This window comes from Sminthopsis crassicaudata, chromosome 5 (assembly GCF_048593235.1).
Source record: "Sminthopsis crassicaudata isolate SCR6 chromosome 5, ASM4859323v1, whole genome shotgun sequence".
Classification (NCBI taxonomy): domain Eukaryota; kingdom Metazoa; phylum Chordata; class Mammalia; order Dasyuromorphia; family Dasyuridae; genus Sminthopsis; species Sminthopsis crassicaudata.
The window spans coordinates 281,103,564-281,131,215 of record NC_133621.1 but is presented as its reverse complement, the minus strand read 5'-3'; the positions used below and the strand labels follow the sequence as shown (position 1 = coordinate 281,131,215).

General features: G+C 33.3%; 2 protein-coding genes across 3 annotated transcripts in view; both read right to left on the bottom strand.

The window, feature by feature from the left end:
* LOC141544753 (uncharacterized) overlaps positions 1-19,495 on the bottom strand; it is a 49,850-nt gene extending 30,355 nt beyond the window's left edge. Inside the window, exons 1-8 of the mRNA XM_074271268.1 lie at positions 19,259-19,495; positions 18,450-18,582; positions 17,838-17,893; positions 14,737-14,824; positions 7,290-7,366; positions 3,712-3,808; positions 1,245-1,517; positions 212-484 (exon numbers count right to left, since the gene is read on the bottom strand). Coding sequence (XP_074127369.1) covers positions 212-484; positions 1,245-1,517; positions 3,712-3,808; positions 7,290-7,366; positions 14,737-14,824; positions 17,838-17,893; positions 18,450-18,582; positions 19,259-19,495 — 1,234 coding nt within the window. The remainder of the gene's footprint in view (positions 1-211; positions 485-1,244; positions 1,518-3,711; positions 3,809-7,289; positions 7,367-14,736; positions 14,825-17,837; positions 17,894-18,449; positions 18,583-19,258) is intronic.
* Positions 19,496-24,027: 4,532 nt separating this feature from the next.
* LOC141544754 (uncharacterized) overlaps positions 24,028-27,652 on the bottom strand; it is a 43,065-nt gene continuing 39,440 nt past the window's right edge. Inside the window, exon 13 of one of the 2 annotated variants that reach the window (XM_074271270.1) lies at positions 24,028-24,070. In XM_074271270.1, the coding sequence (XP_074127371.1) occupies positions 24,062-24,070 (9 nt within the window). In that variant the 3' untranslated portion in view covers positions 24,028-24,061. The remainder of the gene's footprint in view (positions 24,071-27,652) is intronic. The other variant, XM_074271273.1, reaches the window with a different exon arrangement.

Here is a 27,652-nt window from a genome sequence, read left to right as displayed (position 1 = left end):
AGAAGACAATGTGAGAGGAGGAAATTGAAAGATACCTATTCTAAAGACACTACCTACATTCTAGGCTGCTGAGAGCATTCAGCACAAGTCAGGGAACTTGATTATCACTTGGCTTTACATTTACTTTGCTTACCTCTACCAACAAAATGTGGAATGGAACAATTTGACCAAATAACATACTTAGAGAAAATTCAGAATCTTAAATAACTACCTTCTAGAGGTTGTTTTTCTTTCTCCTGTCTTACAGGTGGTTCACACGGCTTCTCAGACCCTGGCTTTTTTGCTGGAAATTTGTAGCTTGGGTCAGACCCACTTCCAGTGTCTTTCTCGTTTTTGAACAAAGCATTTGTTGTCTTTGTGGTTTCTCCGTGATTGTGACTTGACTTTGAAGGGGATTTGCGAGCATGTTTGCTGCTCTCCACCTTCAAACTTTGTTGATTTTTATTTTTGTCACCAGGACTTGTTGAGTCCCAGGAAGAAGTATCTGAAAGGAAAATATTTGAGTTAAATAGAATATTTTATTCTGATTAAATCAAGATCATATGTAACATAAATACAAGATAACATGGATACTCTAGCAGTTAATTTGAAATTCACTTTGAAAATTAAGTTTGCTGAGAGCTATATAGAATAGGAAAACATGGAGAGAAATTCAGCAGTAAAGTTTTATGTTTGGTTGAAACAAAATCTTCATAAAGGAGATTATGATTCAGTTATGGCATTCATGAATTATCCAATGATAACATTAAAAAAACAACACTGGTCAGTATGGTAATTCCATCTCATTCAAATCTATGTCATGGAAACAATTACCGCGAAGCGTCAGTTAACCAGGTACTTTAATAGTGGGGAAAATTAAATTGATTCTATTTAACTTTTCGAGGAAGTGAACATATAAATAACTGAAAAGAACCGATAAAAGGAAAATCCTCTATCCATGGATTCTCTATGTGTATAAAATGCATTCAGGTTTTAAGATAGGAAACTCTGAAAACAAAAAAGAAGAAAGTGGAAATTACAATTAATTAATCACAGAAGACAATGTGAGAGGAGGAAATTGAAAGATACCTATTCTAAAGACACTACCTACATTCTAGGCTGCTGAGAGCATTCAGCACAAGTCAGGGAACTTGATTATCACTTGGCTTTACATTTACTTTGCTTACCTCTACCAACAAAATGTGGAATGGAACAATTTGACCAAATAACATACTTAGAGAAAATTCAGAATCTTAAATAACTACCTTCTAGAGGTTGTTTTTCTTTCTCCTGTCTTACAGGTGGTTCACACGGCTTCTCAGACCCTGGCTTTTTTGCTGGAAATTTGTAGCTTGGGTCAGACCCACTTCCAGTGTCTTTCTCGTTTTTGAACAAAGCATTTGTTGTCTTTGTGGTTTCTCCGTGATTGTGACTTGACTTTGAAGGGGATTTGCGAGCATGTTTGCTGCTCTCCACCTTCAAACTTTGTTGATTTTTATTTTTGTCACCAGGACTTGTTGAGTCCCAGGAAGAAGTATCTGAAAGGAAAATATTTGCGATAAATCGAACATTAGTTTTACCTATGTCATATATTATTTTTTTCCTAGCATGTTACTCAAATCACCACCTATACTTTTAATTTAATTTTGCTTATGTGTTGCATTTGATCTTTCAGATAACATGACAAAAGGCTCACAAAAACTCTTTGACTTCACTATACAGCCTACTCTGATTCTTGATCATCAGCTCTAATTATGTATGTTACCTAATAAATACTATCTGCAAATGTGGTTGCAAGGAATGTCTTAGTAAGATAGTTAGGGAAAGATTTTTGAATATACCGATGAAACTTAAAATATATATCTGAATTCAAACTATTCAGCATTCTGAAATCGAATGTCAACCTCTGATTTTTGAACCTGGGATATATTTCCAGAGAATTCCCAATTGGCTTAGGAAGAGAGAGGATAAAAACAATTTTTTAAAAGTTTCCATCTTATTATTTCAAAACACAGAAAAAAAAACCAAAGAAAAACAAAACCAAAAAAAAAGGAAGAAAGAAAAAAAATCATAAATCTTAATAGCAAAACCACTAGCCAAGACAGTCTCAAAGAAATTGAGAAAGTAAATGAGAATTGCTTCTTTCAGTAACTATTTTATTCAGATTAAATCAAGAAAATATGTAACCAAAATGAGGTCAATACTCTAGCAGTTAACTTGAAATTCATTTTGAAAATTAGTTATATGATAGCTAAATAGTCTAGGAAACCATTGAGAGAAATTCAATGGTAAAATTGTATATTTGGCTGAAACAAAATCTTCATAAACATTTAATCCAGAACAAGAATCAGTTTTGGAATTCATGAATTATTCAATGATAAGATTAAAAAAAAATAACATTGCTTGTAATTCCATCTCATTCAAATCAATGCCATGGAAACATTTACTGGGAAGCTTCACTTAACCAGGTAATTTAATACATGGGGAAAGTTAAATTCATTGTGTTTAACTTTTGTGGAAGCGAGCATAAAAATAACTGAAAATAACAGAAAAAAGGAAAATACTTCCTATAGGGATTTTCTGTTTGAGTATAAAGCACACAGGTTTTCTGATTTGAAACTCAAAGAAGAAGAAATAGGAAATTACAGTTAATTACACACAGAAAACAATGTGAGAGGAGGAAATTGAAAGATACCTATTCAAAAGCTATTTCCTAGATTCTAGGCTGCTGAGAGCATTAACCACAAGGTAGTGAATTTTATTATCACATGACTTTAGATTTACTTTCCTTATCTCTAAGAATAAAATGTGGAATAGATTTGAATGAGATGGTCACCTCCTTTTAACATTCTGAAACTCTATTACTGGTCTCTAAGGGTTAGCAATGTGGGCCAACAAAGAACTCCCAGTCCCTCTGGAGCTCTTCATTTTTTTGTATTTAAGGGAGTCTTTGCTTGCTTTCTCTTCCTGGTTCTACCACCTATGTTTCTCACTTCCTGCTGCCTATGCTTTTCTCACATTTACTCACTTTTCTTACCATTTACTGTCATCAGCCTACAGTACAGGGATCTGAACAGAAACAGAATAATCTAATCTTTAATCAGCAGCTCTTTTAAGTTTTTACAAATGAAGTTTTATAACACATTCAGGTTACATTTTATCTATTAAGACACAAAGGCATAACTCAACCATAGATCTCAAGAGTCTGGGGCTGAGAGAGATCAATGAGTCTCACCTCTGAATCACACTGATTGTGTGACTGAACAAAGCACTTAAACTCTCAGTGCTCTAGACAATTGTCTGAGACTTTTTCAATGAAATTAAAAGTCTAATCTCTATATCAAAAAGAATTATGGGAGATGGTCTCACATCATATTAGGATTCACCTGTATAACTAACCAATGCATATTAACAGAGACAATTCCTCAGGCCAATCAGTCACTCCACAACATACATATTTATTTCTGTTCTCTGTTTGTCCTTTGAACTCTTCTCTTCTTCCAGTATCTCTCTTTTTTTTTTTCCTGCTCAGGCATGCCTTCAGTGATAATGCTTATATGTCCTGAGAGAAGACTAGTTCTTCATGCAATTTCCTATCTTCTACAAATGTGATAGACTATTCCAGCCCCCATGTTGCAGCCCCTATTTCTCCACCTCCCAGATACCATTTTGCTTTTTTTGTTTTTAATAGAAACTCCATAAAACTCTACTATCTACATAATATTATATTACCTTCATGTTGTCCCAAAGAAATACTGTCTTTCATATTTTGATTTGTGGATACAAGTACACCTCCTACAGATCTTTCCAGGACACTTTTAGGACAACACTGATTAAATGAAAACATAAACAAAATAGTTAGCAAGCCCACTGATGAAAGAACTCCTAAATATTTTGTGCTTGTAAATTGTGAAGAATTTCCACTTAAGAGAGAAATGAGGATTCTATTGGGAAATAAAATGTTTTTATAACATTTTCTTCAAAAGAACAACCTACATTTTACTCTTTGATGTTTTTTTCTTTAGAGGGGATAACTCTGGTAAACAGAGCTACAGGCTGAAATATACTTTTTCATACAGAAATGGCTAACTTGTAAATAATGATAAAATTTGACCTTAGGATATTATCTTTGTGATCGTCAGGGTTATAAGACATGATATCTATATCTATATCTATATCTATATCTATATCTATATACATATATCTATCTATCTATCTATCTATCTATCTATCTATCTATCTATATATAATACTATTTTCACATGCTAACAATATGGAAGAAGAACATTTGTTTATAATGCCCCTTAGAATTATTTGATAATGGCCTGAATCAGAAAGATTCATCTTCATGAATTAAATTCTAGTCTCAGACATTAGCTAAATGGTCTTAAGAAATTCTTTAGATACTGTTTGCCTCAATTTCTTACTAAGAAGCAAATGTCAATCCACTTCTGTCCCTTTGATAACACTAAATGTGCTCTTGAAGAATCAGACATGATGAAAAGGAACTGAACAAGGACAAAGCCTTGCCCGGTGCAATTTGATCTGGGTTTAATCTATCTATCCATCTATTCATCTATATTTATATATGTCTGAAATTTGCATATGTACATATAACATACATACGCAAATATGTACACAAAATATATACACATATGTATAATATATATGTGTACAAATCTATATCTACATATATATATATATAAATCTATACACAAAAATACATACAAATAAAAAAAAACACAAACAAAAAAAGAGGTTTTTTAAAAAAGCAAAAAAAGTATAAGAGAGGGATTAAGTTTCATATAAACTCACTGGTGGCATTTCTGCAATCATCATAGAAACAGAAAATTTTAACTTAACCCCTCATCCACATCCACATCTATTGCACTATCTCATTCATTGTTGTTAGTTGAGTATTCAATACATCAGCTATGATCACCTTGTCTACAACTCCCCCATGCTGTTAATTTTTTTTTCTCTTTAATTTCTTGTTCTCATATTTTATGTCTTTAATGCACTTGATGGCCTTCAAACACTTTTTTGCTCACAATTTTTTTTTTTTAATCTCTCATGTGGTACCAGGTAAAAACTGTCTCCTTCCTCCATTTTATATACATTTATAAGCATAATCATAAGCATACTCATTGCCCCTTTCTTATTTTCATATTTTATTCTTCTGCCTTTGGTTATTTCCGACTGGGCTTCAACTGGGCTTATCACAGTTGCAAAAGAGATTGTGCTGTGACCCAGATTTTTGGCCCTCTTTTGCCCGAAGATATGGAAACCATCTTACTTTACTCTCAAGTTCCTAAAATTTAAGTCAGTTTCCTGACAACTAACACATTAAAAAGTCCCCCAAATCTTTGCAACTTCTTCAAAGGGTATGCACTGTTTGATAACCCTTTGGGCATAGTTCCAAATTGCCCTCACAATTCCCCCAACAATGCACCAGCGTCCCAATTTTCCCACATCCTCTCCAGCATTCATTATTATCTTTTCCTGTCATCTTAGGCAATCTGAGAGGTGTGTAGTGATGTCTTAATTTCCACTTGACAGTGGAAGCTATATCGCATTAAACTTAAGGCACAATAAATACTTATAGGTCTTTCTCACAAGAATTCTCATGAAAAACAGTTTTGCCCCAGTGTATACAATTTGGGTACAGCTATTCTTTTTCTGTTCAAATTGTATACATTACTGCTGAGGTCAATACAAAGGGAAATGGCAAAATTAGTTGTGCTTATTCAGGAAAGTCTTCACAAAAGCGGTAATAATTAGGGGTTAATAATAGCATCAAATTTTAAATTTCAGAAAGGAAGGAGGAAAACCTTCCAGGAGAGAGGACAGGAAGAAGAAATAAAAGATTTTTCAGGGAAGGTAATCTTGGACGTTTGCAGAGGACTGTTGCAGAGGACCTGTAATAGGAACAAATTATTTTCTACAAAAGAGATAATATGAGGACTCACCATCATTTGTCATCACAGTATAATAATATTTTGAAATTTTTTAAGAAAACATTTTGAAATCAGTCTAGAAGATTACCTGTTGCAGGTTACCTTATACCCTATTGAAATAACTTTTGGCAAAAAAGTTATTTCAATAGGGTATAAAGTAACAAACTAAACTGGATTGGTTGTGAAAGTAGGAAATGTTAAATAATAACTTATTTAATTTAAGGAAAGATTCAGCAGTATGCATAGCAATTACTGGGTTGCACAAAGCAAAGGAGATATTTTTTTAAGGCTAAGCATCTGGAAAATATAAAGCTATCATGAATAAAATTGGAACATAAGCTTTTATAAAATAATCCATGCATATGTTTTGATAATAAAACAAGAAATATGATATGACTTCCAAAAGGGCAAAAAATTGGACAGTATACTTACTGAGACACCACAGGTCTTGCTAAAATCACATCTGTTTTATTATTCTTAGATAGGACAATAGAAATGTGCAATTGAGAACAACTAAAAGAGACCTTAGAAGTCATCTATGATTCATATCACAAGTAGGACTTCTAAGCAAGTTTATAAGAAAGACCATTCAAAAGAATTCAGGATAATAGTCATTAACTAATTAGAGACTTAGAATATTGGAGAAGAGCTTGATTTGTTCAATTCGGAGTTAAGTCAGAACCATTACCCCAGGTTGGAAATCACAGAAAAGTAAATTGTAGCTCAACACTAGAAAACATCCCTAACAATTGGAGCCATTCAAATATAAAGTTTACCCGGGTAGTAATTTTTCAGTCACAAAAGGTTTTTAACTAGTTTTGGGGGATACTGCAGAGAAGATTATTTAGGATAAAGATAAATTAGATTAACGTTCATTAATACTAAGACTTTATTATCACGGAATGTTTTAATGCCACACTAACATGTATATACATTGATATTTTCTAAAAGTATATACATTTCTAGATATTTTCCCATTGGTAAATAAATTTTAACCTGTCTGTAAGAAAGAATTCAGACTTTTTCACATGAATGCAGATCTATGGCAATTCTTTTAACACGTTATTTTGGCTACTAAAGGGAAAATAATCATGTAATCAAGTAAGTAAGTTAGTATGTTAGAAATGTATAAAAAGGCCAACATTATCAAGGGACTCTTCTCTACTTTTATTACCTAACAAGGGTTGAAGTTTTGCTGTTAGTCCTGCTACCTCCAAAGAAAATTTCAACTCCATAATTAAGACAAAAATTCATTTGAAAATACACCAAGTTCCTAAAAACACTTACATTAAAAGTAGCATAAAAGGTAATTTACTAAAATGAAATATCAGAAATTTCAATATACTTTCATACCTGTTTCTGGTCTCTTTTATCAAAGCGTTCTTGATTTCTGTCTGATGATTCTTTAAATTTCGATTTTTGTTTCAAGTCTAAATTGATATTTAAATGAAAATTTAATTTATTTACAATTACTTTTCTTATATAAATAAGATCCCCCCCATTTTGAGGGAAGATATATAATGTAAGAAATTTTTAGCTTACTAATTACACATTTAACTGATTCTTTTATAATTTCAATCTACTGCTACATTCTATGTTTTTTTTTGTGTGTGTAAGATATTTATTTTATACGAGCAAAGCACAGGAAGACATAAAGACTAATTTATATACTCAATGTAGCTGAAACTGTTACATTCGAAAAGTAAAGGTAAACTGAGAGAAGTAAATCTATGTCTGATTTATTGGGCTAGCAAGTAAGCAATAAATTGGGTCAATGGACTTTCTCAATAATCAAAGACTAAGAGTTAGTGATTACTGACCTTGATATAGGTTTGGGAAAGAGAAGAAAGGAAGTGGGGAAGTGGGAAAAACAATGCCATAGCTTAGAGAATGGCATCATGACGATGGGAACAACATGACAGACTGCTAGTTGAGAATCAGGGGTTAGCAACAACGCCTTCCTTCTGTTTTGTGACCAAGAAATCTTCCTTTTTGAGTCCATCTCCAAGATCAGAGACATTGGACTAGACTTCTTTGGATTACAAATCAAATATTCTTGAAGAATATATTTGTGGATGAAGATCCTAGACCATATGCATCCAAGGATAACAGATTTCCTTACACAAGAATAGAAACATAACAAGAGAACTGGATTTTTAAAGGTAATTCATGACAGAACAGATTAATTTTTGAACTAAGCTCAGAGACAAAAATCATGAAAGTCAGAAAGAAGATAAAATCAATTTTTAAAAGACAGAATCAAACCGATATTTAAAAACACAGAGAGAATGGAATATAAATTGTAATTGTGAAACCACTGACCAGGATTGTCTCAAAGAAATAGGGAAATAAAATAAATGAAATCTGATTTCTTCAGTTAGTCTATAAGCTACTCTGATTAAAATCAAGGAAACATGTAACATGGATCCAGTAGCTAATTTGAAATTCATTTTAAAAATTAGTTATCAGGGGCAGCTAGGTGGCACAGTGGAGAGCACCAGCCTTGAATTCAGGAGGACCAGAGTTCAAATCTGGTCTCAGACACTTAACACTTCCTAGCTGTGTGACCCTGGGCAAGTCACTTAACCCCAGCCTCAGGGGGGAAAAATAATAAAATAAAAATTAGTTATCTGAGAGCTAGATAGAATAGGATATGATGGAGTAGTAATTCAGTGGTGAAAAGATTAACAGAACTTTTAGAGAATTGTACCTATCAACAAAGTTAGCTCTAAATAATCCAAAATGACAGAAAAAAAGAAAAAAAAATTCATATATGGATTTTATTTGGGGATATTCAAACCTAAAGATTTTTGGATTTTTAAAAAAAGTAGGAATTTACAATTAAGTACACAGAAGACAATTAGAGCACAATTAGGACACAAGTTTAACCTAGCCCCTTTCAGTATTTGTCGAAGATGTTACAGGGGATTAGAGGAGAACATCAGAACACTTGTTAGAAAGATACCTCCTAGATTCTAGTCTGTTGAGAAGATTAACCACAGGGCAGTGAATTTCATTATGACATGACTTTACCATTTATTTAACTTACTTCTACTAAGAATAAAGTTTGTAATGTTACAAATTGAGCAAATAAATTCAGAATATTAACGCCTATATCTTATGTTTTGGGGCTTCTTTTTCTAGAGGTGGTTCACAATGCTTCTGGGGGCCTGGTTTTTCTACTTGAACTCCAACCTTATAGGGCCCACTTCCAGCTGCAGCTCCTTCATCTTCTTTTAATTGAATATTTCTAAGCTCTGTGGAACCTAGTTATTTTTAGTCACTGGCAAGGATTTGCAAGGATGATTCTTTTGCAAGTTTAAATTCTTGGAACTTCTGTGATTTATCTCAGAAGTACTTGTAGAATCCAAGTTTAAAGCATCTCAAAAGTAAATACTTTAATATAATATTTTAAAATAATATTTTAGTTTTATCTAACTGACACATTTTTTCATAGAATGTCACTCAAAATTTCCAACTATGTTTTTTTTTTGTTGTTGTTGTTGTTTGTTTTTATTTGTGATATTTTGTCTTTCAGGTAACATGACAAAAAATCACCAACAACTGTTTTCCTTCAATACTGAGCCTATTCTCTTTTACTTGGATTATCAGCTCTCTTGGATTATCAAAGCCTCTCTCTACGTGTGTGTTGCCACAAGGAGTACATTAATAAGATCCTTGCAAAGACCTTTTAAATTTAACATGCATATTTCAAACATGTATTCATATTTGAGTTTTCAAATTTCTTAGGATTATAAAATAGTCTGAAACTGATTTTTTTAAACCTCTGATTTATTTAGAGAAAACTCTTAGTTAAGAAAATAGATGCTAGTCCCTTCATTGCAACTTACAGACTTAAAGAGTTACCAAGATAGGATACTTTGAGGTTAAGTCACTTGCCCAGCATCACATAAGTAATATGAATCATAGATAAAACTAAAAACCATGTGTTTTAGTCTAAGCTTTTAGTCTAGCTTTTTACCCATTATTTTGAAATATTTTCCCACAGAAAATGCTTACAATTTACATTCTTTCAGTGAATATATATTTTTAAAAATGAAGTAGCCTTTCTTCTATGTATGATTGTATCATTTTTTTCTAACATGAACTACTTTCATCTAAGTTATTTTTTTCTCAGAATAATCTTACTTCTTGAAGATTAGTCCTTAACTTGGAATATATATTCATAATTTAGTAAAAAAAAACAAAAAACCTCAACAATTTAAACATTTGGGGGCTTGATTGTCCTACTTGAATTCCAACCTTTATGAGTTTAATATTCCCTTTAAAATGTGACAAAATTACATTTATGAAAAAAAGGATAAATAGTAAATAATTATGGATGAAAGGGTTTAATCATGCTAGAATATCTAATAAACAGTTAATTTTGGGGTCTCTAAAGTTTCTTTATCTTTTATTTAATTATGCCATCTCCAGAAACTAGGCATGGACCCACATTTAACACCACATACTAAGATAAAATCAAAATGGGCCCAAGATTTAGGCATAAAGAACGAAATCATAAATAAATGGGAGGAACATGGGATGGTTTACCTCTCAGACTTGTGGAGGAGGAAGGAATTTGTGTCCAAGGGAGAACTAGAGATCTTTATAGATCACAAAATAGAAAATTTTGATTACGCCAAATTAAAAAGTTTCTGCACAAACAAAACTAATGCAAACAAGATTAGAAGGGAAGTAACAAATTGGGAAAACATTTTTACAGTTAAAGGTTCTGATAAAAGCCTCATCTCCAAAATATACAGAGAATTGACTTTAATTTATAAGAAATCAAGCCATTACTCCAATTGATAAATGGTCAAAGGATATGAACAGACAATTTTCAGATGATGAAATTAAAACTATTTCCACTCATATGAAAGTATGTTCCAAGTCACTATTGATCAGAAAAATGCAAATTAAGACAACTCTGAGATATCATTACACATCTGTCTGATTGGCTAAGATGACAGGAACTAATAACAATGAATGTTGGAGGGGCTGTGGGAAAACTGGGACACTGATGCATTGTTGGTGGAGTTGTGAAAGAATCCAACCATTCTGGAGAGCAATCTGGAATTATGCCCCAAAAGTTATCAAAATGTGCATACCCTTTGACCGAGCAGTGCTACTATTGGGCTTATATCCCAAGGAAATGCAAAAGAATGGAAAGGGACCTGTATGTGCCAAAATGTTTGTGGCAGCCCTTTTCATAGTGGCTAGAAACTGGAAAATGAATGTATGTCCATCAATTGGAGAATGGTTGAGTAAATTATGGTATATGAATGTTATGGAATATTATTGTTCTATAAGAAATGACCAACTGGAGGAATACAGAGAGGCTTGGAGAGACTTATATCAACTGATGCTGAGTGAAACGAGTAGAACTAGGGGATCATTATACACTTCAACAATGATACTGTATGAGGATGTATTCTGATGGAAGTGAATATCTTCAACATAGAGAAGAGCTAATCCAATTCCAATTGATTCATGATGGACAGAATCAGCTACACCCAGAAAAGGAACACTGGGAAATGAGTGTAAACTGAGAGCAATGCTTTTTGTTTTGTTTTGTTTCTCTTCCCAGATTATTTTTATCTTGCGAATACAATCCTTCCTTTGCAACACCAACAACAAAATTCGGTTCTGCACACATATATTGTACCTAGGATATACAATAAGATATTTAATATGTATGGGAATGCCTGCCATCTAGGGGAGGGGGTGGAGGGAAGGAGGGGAAAAACTCGGAACAGAAAGGAGTACAAGGGATAATTTTGTAAAAAAAAAAATACCTATGCATATGTACTGTCAAAGAAAATGTTATAATTATTAAAAATTAATTAAGAAAATAAATAAAAGAGGTATAAAAATAATTATGCCATCTCCATGTTATTGTCCAATAACTCTGCTCTTTTTTGTTTGTCTAATTAACAAACTTAATTTATAGTTACTTCAGAAACCTTTTTTTTTTCCGGCTTTGGGCCTAACTCTCTACCAAAACTTCTTACTCCAAAGTTATTAATGGTATCTTAACTGCTAAATCAGCTTAGATTGTTGTCAGTCTATCTTCTTGACCTTATCGCCTCAGATACTAGGTCATTATAAAAATCTCTTACTTCTTTGTTGCTTATCTCATGCTATTATCAGAATTTCATTGGGAAGTGGTCAGAATAGATTATACCATATTATCTTCACATTTTGACAGAGTTATTAGACCTACTGACCAAGGGATTATTGTTATTATTATATACCTAAATTTCAGCAAAGTACTTGACAAATTTCATGTCATCTTTGTGAACACAAACTCAAACACAAATTAGGAGTAAGTTTTTCAGAATTTGTTCAGAATTATTTTCTGAATTATGTATGTTCAGTATCTATATAGCTTCCAAAAAAAGCTAGAACAACCTGATATTTCATTAGAAGAGAGGTACTTTCTTCCAGAAGGAGTCTGGTTGACTTCTGCTTTTATTGGAAAACAAGTGAATTTTAAAAGGTTCTGTATTTCTCAGTCTATTTGTCTTTCTGGACCTTCAAATTGAAAATAACCAACTTTTAGTTTCCTGCTTCCCTTTTCTTAGTTATCAGTGCTGGCATGGTCTGTTCCTCATTAAAAAATGTGCACTCTACAATAAATATCATCACTTCTCTTCTTCATTCTCAAATTTACCTTTCTACTTTTATGATCTCATCCAATTTTACTTGGATTTTTGCAATTAATTACTACTTGGGTCTTTGGTCTATTCTACACAAAGCTGTCAAGTAATATTCTTAAGGCCATTTTCTGGCCTTCTGTGGCATACTGTATCATTTCAGGAGCAATCACTTCTATGTAATCTCCCTTTCACAATCGTTTTTATGCTCTCCCTTCACTTTTCTAACCTGAAGTTCTTTTTTTCTTCATTCATGCTGGCAATCTTTGGTATTACTCCAATGGTATAGATAGTTGGAATACATGTGCTAGTTAAATTTCTAGGAGAGAGAGATAGTCTATGCTTCTGGATATGAGCAATATTTGTCCTAATATGTGTATTCTGTGGGGGAAATTACTGAATGTCTAGCAATAAAGTAATGGGTTGTTTTTTTTTTTTTTTTTTTGCATCTCAGAAATTAGCAAAGTAGACTGTACATAACTCAAGACAAGGTGGGCAGGGAACATCACCCTCAATCTATCAGTATCTAGAGCATCTAGACAAATGTAGACAAAACTCATGGGACCTGGGGGTAAGTAAATATTTATACATAATTATTTTTGTTATTATTTTACATTTGGTCTGTTTTCCTTTAAGAAAATTTCAGGGGAAAAAAAGCCATTTTTCAGGAAAAAAAATAGCTATTTTGTCTAAGTTGAATAAGTTTTGGGATGGATTGCGTCATGAACATAATAGTAGATGCTCTGTTACAAAAGTTGACAATATTTATAAGTACCCCTTTAAAATAAATCAACAAATAATTTTCCGGAAGACTAGTAAAATACAAATGAGAAAAAGAAGAGAGAGCTTATTAACAGATGACCTGAATGGAAACAGGGCAGGACAAAATTTAGAAAAAACAATCAAAATAATGTGGCTTTCAAAGAAAGTAAAGATAAGCAGTATGAACTAAGACATAAGTACAGTAGAATCCTACTGTCAAAGACCTCAGAAGCCAACATATCTTCATCTGTTAAATGTTTGATGCAAGTGATTCCTGCCTCTGCCACCCCCACCCTTTCCCTCTCAATCCACCACCTCCAGTTATTGGAAAAAACCATTTTCTTTAGTTTGTATTTTATCCTATGATCACCTCAGTTTAATATCCTTAATCTATGTAACTGGATTCTAACATGCAGCAAAGTGGCCATCAAAGATATTTCAAAGTATATCCTGAGGATCTCAAACCCTAATGCAAGGAAAGGGGTCTTTAGTTGCTTTCTCTTCCTAGTTCCAAAATTCTAGCACCAACTTCTCCCATCTCTGTTTCTCACTTTCTGTTGCCTATTATTTTTCAACTTTTTTTTTAATCACTTTTGTCACTATTTACTGTCTTTAGCTTATAGAGTATAACGTACAAAGGCAGGAACAGAAACAAGAAAATGCCTTTAGTAAGCAGATCTTTAAGGTTTTAAAAATGAATTTTATAATAATTTTTTTCATTTTTCATTTTGTCCGATAGATTTATCTGAAATAAATAAACCAAAAGGTTCAGAATAAGGGGATAAGAGAGACCAGTGAAGTTTGAGAGGCAGCCCTAGAATGAAGGTGCAAGCCTGAGTCCCAGATTGGTTGTGTGACTATGAACAAGGTACTTTTGGTGCTCTAGACAATTCTCTGTGACCCTGTTTCAATGAAATTACAGGTCTAGTCTGTATCAGCAAAAAGAATTGTGTGACATGGGCACTTTCATAGAAAAGTCATCTGTATAACCAGCTAATTAAACTGAAAAGTAGCTCATTCAATTTGCTCAAACTAAATACCATGCAAGGGCTGGATGCATATTAACAAAGACGATTCGTAGAGCCAATCCGTCACTCCACTTCATACATAGCTATTTCTCTTCTCTCTTTGTGCAATGAATTTCCCTCTCTCCTTCCAATACCACGTCTCTTCCTTATTTTTTCCTGCTCAGACAAGCCTTCAGTGATGCTGCTTATATAAGGCTATGTGAGTAGGACTAGGACTTTATGCAATTTCTTACCTTTTTGATGGTAGATTTTAATCCAGACCCCATGATCTAGCCCTCATTTCTCCAGCTCCTAAGTGCTATTTTTATTTTTTTAAAAAGAAACCTACCTATCTATAAAATATAATCTTACCTTCATGTCTCAATGGAATACTGTCTTTTATGCTTTGATTTGTGGATGAAAGATGTCTTGCAGATCCTTTCAGATTTTCTGTGGAACACTGATCAGATCGAAAAGGTCAATAAAATAATAAGCCCACTAATGAAAGCACTTCTGAATCTTTGTTGCTGATAAACTTTGAAGAATTTACAGAGAGAAATGAGAGTTCTACAGAAAATAAAACATTTTCTTTAACATTTTTTTTAAAAGAACAACTTCATGCTCATAATTTTCAGGTTTACTCTTCTGTCTTTTTTACTTTAAATGAGATAACTCTGGCAAACATGTGCTGCATGCAGGAGTATACCTTTTCATATAGAAATGGCTACTTTGGAAATAATGATAACATTCTAACTTTGGATATTGCCATAAGATAGTTATATAAATACATATAGTACATACAGTACATGTAAAATACTATTTTGCACCAATTAACAATATGGGAGAAGAAAATATGATTTCAATTGAAAGCACAGTACATAATCCCCTTAGAAGAGGGGGTATATTTGATAGGTCCCTGGGCTTAGAATCAGAAGATTCATCTTCATGAATTTAAATCCTGCCTCAGACACTAGCTGTATGAACCTGGCCAAGTCATTAAATCCTCTTTGCCTCATTTCCTTACTAATAAGGAAATGGCAAAACTACTTCAATCCCTTTGCAAGAAAACTCCAAATTGGGTCTCATGTCTTCAGACATGACTGAAACTACTGACCAAGGAGGCTTTGTAAAGTGTAGATTGATTTAGATTTATCCTGTCTATCAATCTATCAACCTATCTTTATATATGTTTGTAAATTTGTATATGTTCACATATACACAGGTACACACACACACACACACACACACACACACACACACACACACATATATATATATATATATAAACACACAGAAATAAGAGAGTCAAAAAGCAAAAAATGTATAAAAAGAGAGGAGACTGGGTTTATCTCCCCAGTAGACAGTAGAATTTCTCCTCATCACATAGACATTAAATTTTAGCTTAACCACATATGTATTGTACTAAAACATTCATTGTTGCTAATCCAGTATTCAACACAATTTTCACTTTCTCTAGAGGTCTCCCACGTGTAAATTGTTTTTTTCTTTGTTTAATTTCTTGTACTCATGTTTGATATCTTTAATATATCGCCTCTTTATAGCTTTATAGCTTTAATGATCGCCTCTAAAACTCTTTTGGATCATAATTTTTTTTTTAATCTATATGGTGATGATATATGGTAAGAAAAGTCTCTAATCTCCATTTTACCTAAACTAGTAAGCATAAGCATACTCATGCCCTTTTCTTGTCTTCACATTTTTTGCCTCTGCCTTTAATTATTTCCAACAAAAAGCTAAGAGCTAGTCCCTTCAACTTAGCCTATCACAGTTATAAAGTGATTGTGGTGTGATCCAGATTTCTGATCCTCCCTTACCAGAAGACATGGAAATCATCCGATTTTATTCTCAAGTATCTAAAGTACAAGCAATCTCTGAGATAACTCCATTGAAATGTTTCCTGACAACACATTAAAAAGTTACCTTACTCTGTAATCATGTGAACCCTCCAACCCTTTCCAACTTCCTCATTTCTCTCCATGGCATGCACATTTTTCCAGGTCCTTAGCTTTAAAAAAAACCTCAGTTATTTCTTTTCCTCTTGCAACCAATTAATAGCTACACACTGCTAAATCATTCTTCAAAATAACCTGTAATGTGCTGTTGTCTCCAGAAACTGCCAATCGCCCTCTGGTCTCTCGACTTCTTCTTCCTCTGGAGAGCCGCCTTAAGTCTGGCCCAGACAAGACTCCCTATCTTTTGAGCGCCACCCTCTTTTATCCTCCCAGAAAATGGGCGTGGGATAACGCAAGGGCTTCTGGGAAAAATTACTTCAACCAATAAACATGCTCCTTCTAAGCATGCAAGCTCCTCCCCAGAAATTCAAAGGGGTTGAACTCCTAGGAAAGACCAGAACTAGAGAATTGTTAAGTACCGACTTAGCCCTTAGTAAGAACCTAATATCTCATTATCTCATTAGCACTTAGTAAGAACCTAACAATAATCTTTACTATTTTCACACCTACTCCAGTTTTTCACCTTACACCCTACTGGAACAACCTCTTTTTGTCTAGGATAAACCTCTGTTCCAGTTGATTTTTGATAATGATCACAAAACGTTTTCCTAAAATAGGTTTCAATATATTATTCTACTGCCTAAGAAACGACTGGCTCCTTGATTCAAAGCAAATCTACTCACACTCTTTTTTATGGAAAATAATCTGTGCCTTTTATTAGTGGCCCTCTGAAACAGCTAAATCTTAAGATTTCCATTGCTTGCATTACCATCCTTCCTCTCTCTCTCTCTCTCTCTCTCTCTCTCTCTCTCTCTCTCTCTCTCTCTCTCTCTCTCTGTGAATGTTTTCCTGCTTCTTCTCTGTCAATTCAAATATGACCCTATCATTACACCCTAATTATTACCTCTTTCATTACGTCTTTTCTGATTAAACACTACTAACTCTTCCATTTCCCATCTATTGGACTCTGCAGTTGTGTATAGAAGTTTACACAGAAATTTGCCAAGAGTTGGCCATAACATCAACTTATGTAGGTCACATCCTCGAACTTATAGGTAAGCTGATCATGTAGTAGGGAAGGAGGCTTCTATTTCTGTAAAGTCTCTTACTTTACTGGAATACCTGGAACAGTGAGAGGTACTATGATACTTGTTGACTCAATGACAGATTAACTGAGAGGCACTTTGACACTGATTAGTTATTGAGGAGTAGAGTACAAAGCATGAGGTCCTGAAGGTTAGGACCATTAAATTCTCTTCTTGGCTGTTCACTAAACTAGCTGTGAGACCATAGGCAAGTTAGTTGACTTCTCTGAGGTGCACCTTCCCTACATCTTAAATGAATAGTTTTACTAGATTATCTCTGAAATCACTTCCAGCTCTAAAATTCCAATTCTAATTCCACCCAGGATTGCAGTGATAAGTAAATAAGCAAATCTAAAATGTAATTTTAAAAGTAACAATCAATATTGATGGTTCAAAATAACTTAATAGAAAATACCTCTGAATCCCAACGTGACTCTTCTTCCTCTTCCAATCTTAATGTTGATATTGTGGCTATAAAATATATGTAAATAACCACAAGAAAAATTGTAATATATGCTATTGAACATATTAAAACTATTTAAATATCTCTACTCATAATTGCTTCAGGAAAAATTAAATGAAAATGACAAGAGACAAAAAATCCCAGGAGACACAGTTAGATTAAGAGAGCAACATTTGGATTTAGGGCTTATGGACAAAGTAGGGTTTTTCAAAAATAGAAGTTAGGAGATAAGTGGTAATTTTATGTTTACGTTTATAGAACATATGCTATAGTTTATAGAACTTTTTTTTTCAAAAATAGACCACATTTAATAATTTATAATGGCATTTTATCAAAAGAAAAGTTTTGTAAGAATATTCTACAACTTGAGGCGAACCACATTATGGTAGATAGATGGCCAGTTTGGAATTAGACAGTCTTGGGTTTAATTTCTATTGCTGATATTTTGGTTGTTTGACCATGGGCAAGACATTGAACTTCTTAGCCCTTAGGCCACTCTGGGAGACTCTATGCTATGGAACAGTAGTAATGGATTTGACAAGTGCTCTGTCAAAACAAGCTTACTTTTTCTCTCAGCACATTTCTCTTGTAGCTGATCAGGAATATTTGGAATTTCATGAGATATTTGTTTAACAGTATCATTCTTAACTAAAACATCATTTTCCTTTGCTTCCTCTTCTGAGTCTGTTGGATATTCCTATAATTAATGAGAATGAGATGTACAATGTCCCCAGATTTATTCATAAATGCATGGCTAGCACAAATTATGTAAACCTGTCTGCCATACTGCACATGCCAGAAGGTGATGGCTCTAGCAATGAAATCATGCAAAGAATTCAATGTGTTCAATCGCTTATTTTAGACATTTAGTTTACAGAAACTCTTTTCTATAAGTATGAGTTTAGCACAGCACATATACTGATGAATGTTTTGATTATTACTTCAACAAATTCAAATAGTAATAATGGATAAAAATAATAGGATACATAGCTCTTGTTTTCAAGTTATATTAATCTAAAAGGGAAGATAAGATACCATATGACTGGAGGGAAGAGACATAACATCTTGACCATGTTGACTGAATTCTCCCCCCCCCCTTTCTCTTTCCTCTTCTGTCACTTTATCTTCATAATTTTTGATTTGTCCTTCATTTTGCCTGCTTTATAATTCTTCTTCTTTCTGAGAGCTCACACATAAATTGTTTGGATCCATCAATGTTTTAACTTTGTGTAAATTTCCCTGAATTTTCTTGTGATGTGACTTCCATTTCTAGAATCCTTCTCATTTCCATGAAGAGGTTATGAGCATAAGAGAAAAGGACAGAGGATGAACACATAGGGGAAAAATATAAGAACACCACCAAATATAATTACCTTTATGTCCAGAAGAGTAGACTTCATCAGGGAAGACTGTGAAAAGCAAGCAGGTGAGGGATGGACAGCATGAGAGCAATGGGCTTGGGATGAAGACTTAGAGAAAGAATCTGTTAAATCTTTTTCATTGTCTGGCTGATTGTCTCTAAGAAAAGCTGTATCTTCTGTATTGACAGTGCGACTCCCTTCTCCTCCTATATTAAAAATGAATAAAAAATACATGAACAAATCTATCATTTTAAGGTAAGCAATAATAATATAAGAGTAGAAATTCTTCAAATAGCTTACTGATTTTTGTAATTTGATGAGCAGCATTTAAAACTTTGGCTAAGTTCAATTTTGGGAGTTTCTGCCAAAAAAGTGGTAAGAATAATGAGTATCAATACTAACTTAATTTAATTTAATGTAATTTAATTTTAATTTAAAAGTTCACATTTGCTATTGTGATGTATTTAATCTGATCATGATATAGAAAATAAAACTCTTCTGGACTATTTAGTTCACCAAAACTTATACATTAACATTTTGTTTATGACAGTTGAAATTTTAGAAATTTAATATTTAATGTAAATCATTACTGATAACAAAGAATTTTATCTTAAGTCTTTCATTTTAGATTCTTTAGATGTTTTGGAATAGTAAAAAAAAAAAAAAGATAGTATGTTACTTTTTTTTAAAAAAGGGAGAGACACATCTGCGTAAAAGTCTCAAAACTGAGGAAACTAGGGAAATGTTGATGTCAGAGTTCCTTTTTCTAGGTCTGGTTGTTGGGTTCATTCATTCTATTCCTTCACCAAGAAGAAATCAAAACCTCCTGCTTGCAAGAGGCTACTATATTGAAAAGAAAGGGCATAAGAACTTTAGTCACATAAGATCCTTAATGCCTTCATTATATAAACTTCTAACTGTGTTATATTGCTTGAACTTTTTTGTGTTTTATATATGTACTTTGAAGGAGTGGACTTTATTCTGTAAAAATTATCAGGATCTAGGAAAAGCTGTTGCAGTCTAATGATGGATATTATATTCTTTACTGTTCATTGTTTTCAAGTCAATGCCAAATATCAAGCATGATGTACATCTGATGAAAAAATACATTTAAAACAGATACATTTAAAACAGAAGTCTTGTGTGTCTCTGTGTGTGTGTGTGTGTGTGTGTGTGTGTGTGTGTGTGTGTATGTGTGTATGTGTGGGTATGTTATAGATCTCTGGCAGTTTTGTAAAACTTATGGAAGATTATTCAAAAATATTTTAAGTGCATAAAATAAAAATGTAAGTTTAAATAGGAAATGAATTAAAAATCAGAAAATCACCTATTGTTAATGAGGTCACTACAAATTTATGATATATAACCTCAACCAAATCCTCACTACTTCCAGGCCTACCATGCCTCCTTTATCAATTGACTATCCTACTTTCCACGGCAGCTCTTCCATACTTTTTCATTGTCTCTCAAACCTTCCATGTTTTCCTTCTCCCCCATACTTTCTATTGATTAATTTGCTTCATATTTTACTAAAAAAATTTGAGACATCTGGCATGAGCTCCTTCATCTCTCCTCTTCCACATCTCCTATCATTCCGATGCCTTCTGCCAATATTTCCTTGATCCCTACCTTCCATGATGAAGTAGCTTTACTCCTTATCAAGGTTGAGCTTTCTACTTGTTCAGGTGCTCCTGTGCCATCCCATCTCCTCCAATAGATTTGCCTCCTCTCATTTATCTCATACCAACTCATTTATTTTAAATTTCTGCAATCTACTAGATCATTCTATCTCTCTTACAAAAAATGTCCATATTGACCATGTGCTGAAAATCTTCCCTAGATTCCCTAGCAAAATACCTCAAAATGAAGAAATGAACGAATTAACTTCATGAAAAATGTTCCAAATTGTCCAAGACTCAGAGAAATTTAAAAATTAACACGTTTATTATATCAGCTAGAAGGTCAAAAATTGCAAAGAGGGAAGAATTCTGGGAATATGGAGGAGTCAGTTGGTAAATTTCAAGCTCTCCAGATTTTCCCCACAAATAGAACAACTTTTTGCCTCAGATCGAACAGATTGGTGAAAGATCAAGATGACTTGGAAAAGAAAAGGGGTTCTGATATAACTCAAGATGATCTAGAAAGATCCAAGCCTGAAGAGTAATCTGTTTGAACTGCAAAGACCTCCAGGGTAGTCCCACAGAAACATCAAGTGGGGACCCATCGGCTAGCTGGGTATAGCTGGAACCATAGAGACTTTTTGTCAAATTGAAGTTTTAATCCAGAAGACAATGAAAATCACCTGATTGGGAATGCCAGGCTCTATTGTGCTGCTGAAACAAGGCCCTGGGTGAGAGACATTGGGAAAAAACTAAAAATAAAATCCATCCAAGAAAAATAAGGAGATGGGAAAAAGTAAACCAACTAGAACAGGAGGTACAGAGTCTCAAAGATGAAATTAATTGAAAATTAGAATTGGGCAAAAGGAAGCCAGTGAAGCTATGAGAAACCAAGAAACAACAAAACAGATTGTAAAGAATGAGAAAATAATGGAACAGAATGTGAAACATCATATATGAAAAAGAAAATATGGGAGTAATTGGACTGCAGAAAGCTGTGACCAAAAAAAGGACTTGACAAAATAATGTAGGAAATAATCCAAGAATATTATCCTGGGGTGATAGAACATGAGGGGAAAGGAAAAATAGGAAAAATCCACTGAACACCTCAAAGAGATCATTTATAGAAAACACATGGAAATATTTCTACCAAATTTTGTAATCTCCAAATTAAAATGAAAATGTTTCAAGAAGGAAGAACAAATGATTCAAATATGCTGGAGTTATAATTAGAATTGTATAAGACTTAGTAACAGGTAAAATAAAGGATTGTACATTCTGGAATCAATCTCTTCACCAAAAAAAAAAAAAAAAAAAAACCTAGGCCTGGGGTGAAAAATATCATATCCAGAAAAATTACCTATAATTTTGAATGAGAAATATGGATATTAAATGAACTTGCAAATTTTCAGGACTTTCTATCAGCCAAACCTGAATTTAACAGAAAATTTAATATATAAGAGCCAATATCAAAGATCACTTTTAAGAAACTCAACATAGACAAACTGTTGAATCATCAAAAAATTATTTTTTTACATGGGAAACATAAACTATACGTCTAAGATTCACATCAACACTAGGGTAGCTCAAAAGAAAGATAGGCAGAGTTAAAGTGAAGGACAAGGTAAATCATGTTATACAAATGAGGTGTAGAATAAAAATAGGAACAGGCATTAGACCAAAGGGAAGAGGGCTCATAGTTCTGAAAACCTACTCACATTGGGAATGGGTTCAATAGGCAAACACTACATATACACTATGAAGAGTATAGCACCTTCCAAAATCTATAAAGAAATAAGGGCAGAAGGATGAGCAAATGAAGAAACAAAGGGTAAGGAATAAGACAAAGGAGGAATCCTTGAATGGGGAGGGGGAGGTTAAGTATTAGCAAGGCAATTTATAGAGTAGAATATTAAAGAGTCAACAGGAATAGTTGTATGTATGTGGTGTGTGTGTATGTGTGGTGTATCTACATAAATATATCTTTTTTTAACTGTAGTTTGCTTTAGGGTAGGGGAGGGGATTCAAGGGGAAAAAACACGGAAAGTAAATAAGTTATACAGCAGACAACCAAAGAACAAAATACAAAGAAGTAAAAATAATGGAAATTCATGAAATATAATTTCTTCTACTAATAACGATATATATATATATATATATATACATATTTCTATGTATATAGATATATGTATATATATATATATATACAAATATCTATATCTATAACTATCTATCTATATCTATCTATCTATCTATACTTTCTTGATCTATTAATTCGTTGTTACATATTTTGAATCCTCGGAGGTTTTTCCAGGTCGATGACAATGTTCTCTTTTGTTTTGCTTTATTTTGTTTTGTATTCCTTTTGTTTTTTCTTACTCCATTTTTTACGATTTAAATTTTAAAATTAAATAAAATTTAAAAAATAAAATGCCATAGAAAAACAAACAAACAAACAAAAATAACTTCAAATAATGGGAAATCCTGTATACCACTAAGCGGACTGCACATTGATCCAGGTGTTTTAGAAAACCACATACAACACTCATAAATCTGATTGCATTACTGAGAATTCATCCTCAAAAGAGCAAAAGAAGGAAAATAGGATCTATATTGACTAAAATATGGAAGTCACCTGTGTAATCAACATTAAGGGAACATTATGGAACAAATCACAGATTTGGATCTAGAAAGCACCTTGAATATCATCTAGGAAACAAAGATTTTTAAAATGTCATTCATTTTAGAGTGGCAGTCATAAGATATGAAGCCTAGTCCTCTACTCCAAATCTAAGATTCTTTTCAGTGCATTGATAAACACAAAGGTACAAGGAAATATGGAGAGACATAGAAATATTAGCAGAAGGTAAATTTTATAAAAGTTTATTTCATTTAGTTTTTCAGAAAAAAAAAAAAAAAAAACAACAAACAAAAAAAAATAACCTAGAAGTGGGGAACTTGAAAGAAAACTTGAAACAGAATAAAAACTTATATGCTTTAGAATCATTTGGGTTCATTTAACTCCATGTGGATCTTTAGTGTTAAATACTAGAGAAATTGTATACTATTGTTTGCAATTTTTAAAAATAAAGCAAAACATCCTTCAAACAGAAAAAATTAATAAAGAAACTTTACTTTTGTATCAAAATCCAGTTCATCATCTGTGCTTAGCCAAGCCTTATCAGATCCTGTATTGTCAGAGAATCTTTCAAAGAAAAATAACCCAAAATTAGTACATTTCCAGAAATCAGTCATCAACAATTGCTGTTCAGTTGTTGCTTTGCCACCAAATGATACATTACAAAGGACGTGTTAATTGATCAGGGTATTATCAATGATTCCTATTCCAAGATTTATTTTGACTAAGAAGAAAATAATGTAGAAACTATCAGTCAGTCTGTCCTCCAGAACAAGATTATTTTTAATTTTTACACTCTTCTAAAGTTGACAAATGAACACAATGGGACATTATAAAACACAGAACCAACAAAACCCTGGAAATTGTAACATGTCACTTCTCCAAGCCTTCCCTACTTGGTTCTGAGAAACTTTCACTGACTTATTTTTTCTTACCCCCCCAACTGGTTTCAGCATCTGACTTTGTGATCCCATTTGGTTTTTTTTGCCAAAGGTACCAAAATGACTTGCCATTTCTTTCCCCAGTTCATTTCACAGATGAGGAAACTGAGGCAAATAGGATTAAGTGAGACTTGCCTGGAGTCACAAGATAATAAGTATGTGATCCAGATTATAATTCATAAATATGAGTCTTCTTGATTCCAAGCCCAGGATAGCACCCACTACTTTTCCTAACTGCCCTTCAGATATGCGAGTAGGTCATACTTTCCAAAATGTATGACTCAGAAAAGTTTTAAGCATTTATCTTCCTTGCTAGATACAAATTTTACACCTGCTGTGGTAATCTGCCTTCAAAGAATTTCAACTCACTTGGGGTGGAAGGGGAGGGTAGTTGGGTCTAGAATTCAAGGAGGATGGGGTATATCACTTATGATGGACTGGTGCAGGGAACTTCCAGACAGGAAATAATGTAGATGGACAACTGTTGTGTCTGAGTTGCTGGGGGACACTTGCTGAAAATGACAAAGGATGAATCCATTCTATCTTTATTCCCATTCCCACTCCTTGTCCACTGACCCTAAGGTTCTCTTCCCAGCTCTTTAGGATCTATTAGCATCAAGACATCTTCCCCCTCCTTTTTTTTTAAAGCTCTATTTCCTTGCTAGCATCCCTGATTTCCTTTTCCTTCTCCTTAAAAGTGCCCACAGATTTTTCTTGTTTTGTCTTGTTTTTTTTCTTTTTCTTCTCTTCTCAGTTGTATTCCTTCTCTTTTTTTCTTATAGTCTTCATTTTGTCTTTGTTATGTCGTCCTCCATCTTTTCAAATCCTCCTTGGACTCAGCTCCTTTTTTTCCTTTAGCTGGAATCTTTCTCCTTCAAGTCACTTCAATTTCTCCTGAAATTCAAGACTCCTGAATTTTATTAACTTTCAATCTCTATTTTCCAAGTTCTTAAGGCTTCAAAAATCATATTCGCATTTGCTTTTCCTTAAATTCAGATCTAAAAGAGGTCATTCTGTCCCCATTAATAGGAATAATGTAAATTTTGCAATATGTCCATCAGCCATAATCCCATGCAAAAGGAGATCAGTTTCCTGGGACTGTCTTGTTAGAATATCTAAGACTGACTCAATCATCAAGGCAATTTACAGGAGAATTTGTTCTTACCCAGCCCCTTTCCTACCCACTCCCTAACTCCTTGCTAATGGTGTCTTTACTCCCTAGGTCAAGTCCTTATTTCCCTCTCGCTCTTCCCTCTGATTTTAAAAAGCCATGTTACTTGAAGTATCTTGCTTTATGATTTATATGATTTAGCCCATACGCTGTTTCACATTAACAAATGCCATTGTTTGTGATTGTGATAAATATTTCGGGTGAATTTGTCACATTAGGAACTGCTCTCCCAGCCTGGTACCTTGGTGCTTTATATATGTGGTACTTCTCTTCATTCTTTGGATAAAAATAGTTAGAAAGGTACGAAATGTTCAGCTTCTTGGTATCACAGGATTCTTCCCACCAACCTCCTGACACAATCACTCCCTGTTTTCCCTCTTTTAGGTTCTCTATTTATTTTTAATTTAAAAAAATCATTTCTACTAATACTTGATTCTACTTGATCATCTAGAAAGTGGAAAGGGTTTTTTCCCCTAGACTTTTCATCCCTTTTTGTAGTAAGACTAAGTCATTGACAGCAATAAAGAGCGCAGAATCTATAGGTCACTGAAAAATAAACATTCTGTGAAGTGGGAAAATAAGCTCACTAGAAGTGAGATACTTAGTCTTTGATCATTACTGCTAATGGCTTTTACAGTTAATGCTCTGCTACATCTGTTTGCTTTTATAGCATCTCTAGAGAAATTGTTTTTTAAAAAAGGTTTACCACTTCTTATGATACAATGCCAGTTTGCCCACATGTCTCTTAACTGGGAAAAAAATATTCCTGCTAAAGTCTCAAAGTGAAAAGTAGCTTTGTACCATAGTTGTTCACAAGAGTTTCAAGCAGAAAGTACTCACCAGACACTTTCTTCTTTTCTATTGCTTCTCTCCTTGCTGAGAATTTTCCAATACCATTTCTTGTCTTAACTTAGGATCCTGGTCCCAGTGACTAATTCCCACTCCATCTTGATAATTCCTTCAACTGAGCACTTAGATAAATTTCCACAAGTATAATATGATACATCTTTGCATTGCAGATGTGCCTCAAAAGGCTTGCTAGGAATTCATTCCAGGTGGCTACTATGTGGTGTGGCCATATGGAACATAGCGGTTCATTTTTTCATTCATTTATTAACTATTTGCTAATAGTTATATAAGGGCATTGTGGATAAGAAGTAAGAAGTGGGTAAAAATATTGTGGATTCAAATTCTTCCTTTGTCACATACTGATTTTGTAGCCCAAACAAGTCACTTAATCCTTCTGCATTCCCAGGCAACACTCAACACAGAGCAGTTGCCAATCTCATAAATAAGCATACATGCTTACACATACAGTGTGCATAAATACATATATGTATGTGTTTATATATTGGCATATTATTTGTATATTATGCGTATATACACATATATACATACATACACATAATAATGTACATATATAGATAAATGCATATACACTCGTACCAATTAGAGTTAAGTAAACCTAATTTTTTGAAAGATAAACATGGATTAATGTGATAGTGGAAATTGGTGAAATAAAAGATATAGCTTTTGGAGTCATAAGAGTCTGCTTTGCTCTTGATTGAAAAGCTCATGGAAGACTAGTTCAAGAGGATTAATTAAAAGAAATGTAAAACTGCTATGAACCATACCTGCTTATAGAGTCTTCTACAATACCATCTTCTGCTATTATAGAAAAAATTAAAATACAATTAAAATTTGATACATAAATAGAATATGAAAAGCATACTTTTAAAAAACTTCTATAAAGCGTAATATGAAAAGCATAATTCTAAAGCCATTGTATAGTGTACTTTTTGAGCAATAACAATATGATTTAAATGGAATTGCGTCAAATAAGATAAATGTAGTATTATTATCTTTTAGTAGAACGAGGTGGGTCTTAAAGTATTGGATATCTGTCAATGATCTGGTTACATTAACTGCTTCGCACTGACAGAGCATGTTATCTCTTTCCCAAGACAGAAGGTAAATACCATTAATGGTGAATTTTCCCAAATGGAGTTACATCAGATTACCTCTAATGTCCAATTC